The sequence below is a fragment of the Geospiza fortis genome, unplaced genomic scaffold, assembly GCF_000277835.1.
Source record: "Geospiza fortis unplaced genomic scaffold, GeoFor_1.0 scaffold85, whole genome shotgun sequence".
In the NCBI taxonomy this organism is placed as follows: domain Eukaryota; kingdom Metazoa; phylum Chordata; class Aves; order Passeriformes; family Thraupidae; genus Geospiza; species Geospiza fortis.
In genome coordinates this window covers 2,378,586-2,387,101 of record NW_005054358.1, presented here as the reverse complement: position 1 = coordinate 2,387,101, position 8,516 = coordinate 2,378,586, and the positions used below count along the sequence as shown (strand labels likewise).

The 8,516-nt window shown below is 49.8% G+C and overlaps 1 protein-coding gene across 5 annotated transcripts in view; it reads right to left on the bottom strand.

Moving 5' to 3' along the window:
- CACNA1B (calcium voltage-gated channel subunit alpha1 B) overlaps window positions 1-8,516 on the bottom strand; it is a 330,258-nt gene that overhangs the window by 44,470 nt on the left and 277,272 nt on the right. For 4 of the 5 annotated variants that reach the window (XM_031059209.1, XM_031059210.1, XM_031059213.1 and 1 more), the window contains exons 32-33: window positions 7,381-7,386; window positions 1,671-1,787 (exon numbers count right to left, since the gene is read on the bottom strand). In XM_031059209.1, coding sequence (XP_030915069.1) covers window positions 1,671-1,787; window positions 7,381-7,386 — 123 coding nt within the window. The remainder of the gene's footprint in view (window positions 1-1,670; window positions 1,788-7,380; window positions 7,387-8,516) is intronic. The other variant, XM_031059211.1, reaches the window with a different exon arrangement.

Sequence of the window (8,516 nt, the reverse complement as noted above, 5' to 3'; positions counted from 1 at the left end):
TCCCCTGCCCAGGAGAAGAGAGGGGAGCGGCCCCTCGGGAGGAGCTGCAGCCCCGGGGAGCTCTGCCCTCACTCTGCTGCAGCTGAACAACCCCAGAGCCCTCAGCTGCTCCTCACAGCCCCTCCAGACCCTTCCCCATCCCCGTGCCCCTCCTTTGGACATTCTCTCACAGGTTTTTCTTACAGAGGTGCCCAAAACTCCCCAGCACAGGAGGTGAGGCCCAGCCCAGAGCAGATCGGTACAATCCCATCCCTGGCCTGGCCACCATCGCTGGGCCTGAGGCACCCCTGGGACAAAACCTGGAGGAAACCTAGGGCAAAAAGACGGATGAATACCTCTGCTGGACACCTCTGCATGAGGGACATGGCCTGAGAGCTCTGAGCTGTGGGGACAGACAGACAGACAGACAGCTCCTCATGAAGCACAGGAATGTCCTGGCTCTGCGTCAGGGCCAAACTCTGCACACAGGATTTGGCAAGGGCTGGGATTGTGCTGGAAAAGGCTGAGCTCCTTCTCCCAAAATCCATCCACTCTCTCCTGACTGGGAACACCTCACACCTGCAGACCCCACAGGGGGGCTGGGGCTCTGTACCCACAGCTCCCAGCCCATGAGTCCTGGTGTGTCAGAGCCCAGGATCACTGACACAAATCCCGGCTGCACATTCTGTGTTCTCCTTCCTGCTCTGCAGAAACTGAGCAAGCCCCAGGGCTCTTTACCAGAGTTAAAGCATCAAACAATGAAAAATGGCGGGCAAACCAGCTGAGAGCTGTAAAAATAACCAGCTTTGGGGCATGTGGGCTTTTCTTTAGATCTACAAAACAGCTAATTCAATGTGCTGAGGATTGGTGGGAGGAAGAGCAGAGGTAAAGGAAACCAGGCAAAGCAACTGCCTCAACTTCACAACAAAACCTCAACAAAATCTAATTATTTTAATCCTCCAGTCATCAAAGAGCCAAAGCCTGTGGCTCTACAGCTTCACAACTTGTGTTACCAAATCTCCAGAGGTTGGGTTTCACCTGTGCCAGATCCCACCACACCCAAATCCTGGGGCAGGTAATTCAACCTTACACTCACTGCAGGTGAAGAACAAGGCACTCATCAGTCAGGCCACTGCTTCTTTATGCAAATTCCTGAGCATCCAGACTTTGCCAGAGGGATTTTGGGGTCATCTCAAGGGTAACCTGAGCGTTGAGCACTTGCTGGAGTCTGCATGAGCAAACAGCCCTTCATCCTCCACAATGCAGCCGTCAGGGGATGGTCAGTGCTAACCTGTTCTCTTTTCTGTACAAAATGAATATTCCTGGGGCTGGGCAGTGCTCACCAGCTCATTTTTAGCAGAATTAATATTCCTAGGAGTGGTCAGTGTGAGCCAGTTCACTTTTAGCAGAATTAATATCCCATGTTATGTGAACCAGTTGAATTAAAATTAATATTCTTGGTGCTAACCAGTTTGATTTTCTGCAGAATTAATATTCCTGGGGCTGAGCAGTGCTCACCAATCCTCTTTTCTGCAGAATTCCTGAATTCTGAATTCCTGTAATCGCTCTGTAGAGGTGCAGAGAGGCGATTCCAAGACCAGGGTAGCTGTTGGATCCTCACTGGAAGATGCTCCACGTGCACCAAGCACGACCCTCTCCCCAGAACCTCTTCCCACATTGCCAAGGCTCACCTTGAAGGACTGCACGAATGTCCAGAGCAGGATGCGGATGGTGTAGCCCTGGCGGAGGAGCTTGATGAGCCTGGCTGCCCGGAAGAGCCGCAGGAAGCTGAGGTTGATGAAGTTGTCCTGTGGAAAGTAAAGGTTTTGTGTCCTTCAGAAACGACCGCGATCCGAAACCACAGCCCGCAAAAAAGAAATTAAAATTACCAGCTTCACGATCTAAGCAGCAAATCGGCCACCAGAAAACCTTCCAAAAGAAACATTCGTCAGTGCAGATCACTCCACATGCAGCAAGAATGAGAAAACCCCTCTCCACAAGAGCCCTCCCCTCTGCTACTGGCTCAATGAGAGAAAAGGAAAAGGCCCTGTCACGCTGTCCTTGGAGGGCTGATTTGCTTAGAGCAAGGCAGATTTTCCCCCCCTCAAGACTCGGGGAGAGGGGGATGGTGCCAGATTTTCATTTTGAAAAGGAATGAGGTTGGTTGAAAGTCTTGGTCAGCTCATTTTCGACAGGGAATTGAACTTAAGCCAAGACACTGGCAAGGGACAAAGAAAGGCACTGTCCAGTGAAGATTCAAACATCCTTGGAAGAATGAGGATGTTTTCCAACCTGGAGGTTTCCAGTGTTTGTACAGTGTGGAACTGGACAAGTTTGCCAAGGAGAAACGGCACCAGAAGATTGTTTGGAAGATGGATCAAGGGCAGCGAGTCAATTGGGGAGGTGGAGCTTTCACCAGCAGGAAGATGCCTTAGGAACCTGCTGGTTTTCCAAATTCTTGTTAAATGTGTCTGCACAAGTGGATCAAAGAACTGCTGGAGGCAGGTTCTGATTTTCATTTGTTTTCTAGGATTTTCCCCACCCCTCACCCCATTTTGTTTTTCTTTCCTTTGGGGAAAAGAGGATTCTTGCCCCAACGAGCTAATCTAGAGAGGGTTCTTTCCAAAACAAAACATGCAAAAGCCAGATCCCTCTTGCCCTCCTATTTTAAGGAGATGAAAAAATATTCCCTGTTTCCGTAATTCACTTTTTTGTGGATCTCTGATCACAGCCACTTATTTGACTGAGTGAGCTAAAGAGAGAAAATATCCCACTTTAAACTATTGAGCAGTGAAGCAGCAAATATAATCATAAGGAGCTCTGCTTGGTAAAGATGAGCAAAAATTTCCCTTGGATTATTGTTTTACCAGAAGTCACTTTGAACTGACCCACATTTCTTGCTCATTTGGCTACAGAGCTCATGCTGAAATTGGGGGGCTTGTTGGATCTATGGATTCTTTCAATGCCAGCTCAGTTTTGGGGCCATTAGCATTGCATTCCACCAATCCCATCAAAGAGTTCCAGAACTCAAGTCTCAGGCATGCACTCGGTTTCTCTCAGGTTAAAAACACAAGCAGCTCAGAGTTAGGCACAGACCGAAAATCAGACTCGATCTTCAAATAAAGAGAAAAGAGAAAAGCACAGGAATGTTCAATGAAGGAGCAGACAACACTGAGCTCATTCAAGCCAGCAACAGAAGCCATCTCTGGCAGGCAAAGCACGAGCGAGGATTCCCCTGGGTTGGGCAGTAGAACAGGCACTGAAAATGTCCAGTTTGTCTCAGCATCAGCTGCAGTTTTGTCTTCACAGCGCTTACCTTCCCTTCACAACAGTCCAGCTGCACTCACCTGAGCAGGCAGGGCCAGGGAAGGGCTCTGGGGCAGAGCTGGGGCCCAGCTGGGTAATGGGGACCATCACTAATGGGATTCTTCTTCCCACTGTGAGCCAGGCCCAGGGCAGGGCAGAGGTTTAACCATGAGCCCTTTTAATCAGGAACATCTCCCCAGCAGTGGGAACTGGATCAGCCCTCACGTGTAATGCTGGCAGCACTTGGGCCTGAAAGTCTGATTTTAACTTCAGAGCAATGCTCGAGCCAGATCTTTGCTGTGCACAATCCTTAGGCTCCAAGGAGGAGCAGGGGCACAGGATCCATCTCTGCGGGATCCTGTGGGATCTCCCTCCTCCCACATAACTGCAGCCCAGCAGCAGGAGCATTGTCCTGCTCAGGCTTTGCTAAAACCTCATCAGCACAGCTGCCAGGATGTTTAACACCTCTTTGGGCTGGGCTCCCTGCAAGCTGAGCTACCCCAGTGCTACCATGGAAAAGGGATAGAAATGGGAAAAGGGTTCAATCTGGGATTCAGATGGACAAACAGTCCACAGATTTATTTTTCCCCCCACATTCCCTATTTAACTCTGGCATTGCCACTTCCTAAAGAGCAGTGAAAGCCTCAGCTCCATGTGGAGCCACTCCCAACCCAGGAAAATCCCCTTCCCACCACCCTGGGATGTTGGAAGGGCCGTTCTCAGCACTGCCCGGAGAGAGAGGCCATTTCCCCACACTGCTGGGGGCTGCAGGGGCTCCACGTGTGTGTGTGGCACCCTCAGCACCCCAAAGACCAAACCCATCCTCCCACACCTCAACTCTCCAGGCAGCAATTGGGATGGCATGCAGCCAAAGGGGAAACTCCACATTGCTGTATTTCTCAGGTAAAACAGTTTTTGGCATCAATTCTCCTCCCACCGAGCCACCTCTGTGCCATGCACAGATCTGATATCTGGGTTATCAAAGTCATCCTTTCCAGGTTGGTTTTTTTTGCTTTCCTGTTGCACAGATGCTCATGGTGCTCACAACAGGCACCAGAGCTTTAGGATTTTATCATCAATCTGAGAAATAATAAATTAGGATTGGAAAATCATTTCCCCCTGGCCTGTCAGTATTTTCCTGAAAAAGGAAGGGCTGGTACTGAAGGAAGCCTGGGGGTCTGGGCATGGCCAGGCACTGCCACCACTTCCCACAACAGGAGATGGGCCATGCATGCCTGGAGAAAACTGGGAAGAGTGGGAAACAGGGAGAATAAACACCACTGATGAAGAGCTGCCCTCGAAGGCTGTCCCACTATGAGACACAGCTCTGTTATCCTTTCTTAGGTTGCTTTCATAGAATCCCAGAATGTTTTGAGTTGGAAGAGACTTAAAGCCCATCCAGTGCCACCCCTGCCATGGCAGGGACACCTCCCACTGTCCCAGGTGCTCCCAGCCCTGCCCAGCCTGGCCTTGGGCACTGCCAGGGATCCAGGGGCAGCCCCAGCTGCTCTGGGCACCCTGTGCCAGGGCCTGCCCACCCTGCCAGGGAACAATTCCCAATTCCCAATCTCCCATCCATCCCTGCCCTCTGGCAGTGGGAGCCATTCCCTGTGTGCTGTCCCTCCATCCCTTGTCCCCAGTCCCTCTCCAGCTCTCCTGGAGCCCCTTCAGGCCCTGGCAGGGGCTCTGAGCTCTCCCTGGAGCTTCTCCTCTCCAGGTGAGCACCCCCAGCTCTCCCAGCCTGGCTCCAGAGCCCCCTCCAGCCCTTGGAGCAGCTCCATGACCTCCTCTGAACTCCAGGATCTCCATGTCCTGCTTCTTCTGGGGGCTCCAGAGTTTTCCATGCTGAAAATCAGGAAAGCCACAAAGAGCAGGGCACAGGCATGGCCTGGATCTATGTCCCAGTGCCTTCAGCAGCAGAGTGGCTTCCTGCCCAGCACAGGAGCTGCTCCCTCTGTCCAGAGGGACACAGAAGGAGCTGCAGGAAGAGGCATCTGACCAAGCCAAGAATGGGATCACTCAGGAAGCTTTAGGACTTCTCTTCATCTGGCATCAACAAGAATTACCTTATTAATAAATTAGTTAAGGAATTACTGATGAGGAAATAGCTGAGTTCCCATTTAAATGTCCATGGTATTGAAGTATTCCTGAATCTTGCACAGGGTCATGGCTTCGTCTGGAGCTTGGGGAAGCCACTGCTGATTTTAAGAGGCTGAAGATTTTTGCCACCCTTGTCTGTGTCTAGAGGACTCTGCCTTTGGAGGGACTTCCTATCAGTGCTTCCATCCTGAGTCAGGAATGCTGGGAAAATTATTTTGTGTGTGATGCCCAGAACTCTCCTCATTCCCTACTTGACAGAATATCCTGAGCTGGGAGGGACCCACAGGGATCCCCCAGCCCAGCCCCTGTCCCTGCCCAGACCCCCCAGCAACCCCACCCTGGGCATCCCTGGCAGCGCTGTCCAAAGGCTCCTGGAGCTCTGGCAGCCTCGGGGCCGTGCCCATTCCCTGGGCAGCCTGGGCAGTGCCAGCACCCTCTGGGGGAAGAACCTTGCCCTGAGCTCAGCCTGAGCTGCCCTGGCCCGGCCCCAGCCATGCCCTGGCTCCTGTCCCTGTCCCAGAGCAGAGATGGGAGCTCTGCCTTCAGCTCCTCCTCTCCAGGATTCCTCTCAGCTTTGCTGCTCCTGCTGTGTCACTGCAGCAGCTCCAGAGGTGCTCTAAAGTCCTCGCCTGGATGCCAGGTGGTTGAAGGAGCCTGGACCTGTCTCTATGGAATAACCCCAATCCTAACAAAGTGCGGAATGAGCTTTTCAATCTTTGACCAGTAACAGGGACAGCAGCCAAAATTTAGCAAACTGATTTTTCCCCAATATGTTTTTATGTTCACAGCTAATGCCAGAGCCCTTTTCTGTGCTGCCTGGGCCAAGTGTGCAGCAAACAAAGTCTCCAAATTTATCCTGAGTGCTCCCACACATCTGGAAGGGATCCAGCACCATGGAGGATTCCCTTCCTGGCTTGCACTGGGCAAGCTTTGAACTTACACATTGTCTTTTTCTCTGCTGCATGCCAGCAGAAGATTCCCCCCAGGACTCTCCATGAACATGCATGGAGCTTCTGTGCAGCCTGGAAATAAAAATTCACCCTGATTTCTTTCTTAACAGCAACTGTGCAACAGGAAACGTGGATGTTCACAGATCCAAGAGCTGGTGTCAGGTGGCTGAGCAAGGATTTTTGAGAAGATTTTGGTCTCATAGCCAAAATAATTAAGAATGGAAATATATATCTATTTCTGATTGCATTTTTCTTTATGGATTCTCTTTTGTTCAATTGGTGATTTTCAAAGATAAATTTCAATATTTCCGAAGGCATTTTTGGAGTAAATTTGCATTTTGGCACTGAATTCCCAGTGGGATCTGGTTCCTGGTACTTTTCAGCTCTGGTCATAACATGATTTATTCATTTTACTTGGGGTTTTGGGTTTGCATCCAGTGACTGTGTCCACCGTGGTGGCAACATGGGTTCTTCTTTGGGCTGATGTCACAGAGAATTTTCAAATTTAAGATCCTTCTTTCCCATCAGTTTTGATTTGAGGGAAGCAAGTCTGCCATCACCCCAGTATTTTGCCTTACAATACATAGGTTAAAACCCCTGTAAGGCTGTCAGGTGCTTCCTTCAGCAGAAAGCTCCATCCTCTCATCCAAAAAGAAGCCAAACCCACTTACAGAGAGCTGAATTTGGTACCACCACCTCCAAACCCCAGCGTTTCCAGGTGCAGAACATCCTTCCCTGGCCATCTCCTCTCAATTCCCATGGAAATAAAGCAAGTGGCAGTGTCCCCTTTGGCACAGGGGTGGCACAGGGAGCAGGGACGGGCTATTGGCAACTGCTCAGGTCACCAATGAGCCCAGGGAGGGAGGTGCAGGGCAGAAGCCGCTTTGGGGCACGCCGCAGTGAGGCTTTTCCACCAGTGCAATCAGAACTCTCATAAAAAAAAAAAACAAACCAAAACCAAACCAAAAACGTATCAAATCAAAGAAAAACGAGAGAAAATCAAAGCAGAGAATTTAAAGAATTGTTTAAATTCAATGAAACCAACCGTGTCCTATATGTGATGTTGTCATGGATGGATATTTGCAAGATTATTTACAAAGTTTTATATTTTTTTTTGAGCAGCAGGTGCACAACATACAGACGGAGACATGGTTTTCGCATTGTATGTTGATTGGATGGCGTGATTCAGCAGGTAGATAAGGAAAATAAGGAACAAAAACAGGAAACAAAAGAGAAAATGAGTAATCAGGACAAGCAAAAAGGAAACTCTGAAAAATTTCACTGGAAAAAAACCATTGGGCTATCGGGGGAGGTGTTATTTTTATGGGAACTCCAGAAATAAAAAATGCTTCGAACCAAAAGAGATTCGGAGATCCTTGAGGTAACACAGACAGTACAGTTGTTATTTGCATTTCAGTTTGTAATGCAAATTTGGAGACAATTCACAAACACTTCTCAGGATGGCTTTTTATATTTCCAGGCATAGAAATAGATGTCAGTTTGCTAAACACCCACTCAGCCTCCCAAGGCCGACTGTGTCCACAAGGACACCTTTTCCTTAATCCCACCTCTCTTCCCTCAATTACTGAGGGTAAAAAAACTGACATTCATGCTTTTGCCTGAGGAAATAAAAAAATAGATATTCCACTACAATCACAAAGTAAATTACACGTGACATGACCAGGGAAATTAAAACAAAGCAATTAATCCACACATTTCTTTTCCTTTTGTCTTTACTTCTCAGAGGGTTAAAGGTACCAAACAAGGCTGGTGGAAGCCAAGTCTCTCATTTGAGGCCACCCAGGATTATTTACCTTTGGAGAATACTTCTAGCTGGAAAATATGGAGGAAAACGGTGCTGTGGCAACAATTTGTGAGCCTGAGCTCAGTGTCCCACCTAGGAAACATCTCCACAGGGACCTGGAGGGTGGTGGGACAAGGGCAGCTGCAGGCTGGCAGTCAGGGTCACCTTGGGGCTGTCACCTGGACTTCCCAGCTGAGGAAACTCCGTGGGAATGGCTCTCAGGAGGGCTGGAGGGACTGAAGGGGCTGCCCCAAGCTCTGCCCAGCTGAGGAGGGCAGGCTGGAGCTGAGGAAGGCACATGGAGAAAGGGCCATTCCCTGCTGGGGACACAGCTGTGGGACTGGTGATCCAAGAGCTCTTCTCCTCTCTGCTCTTTC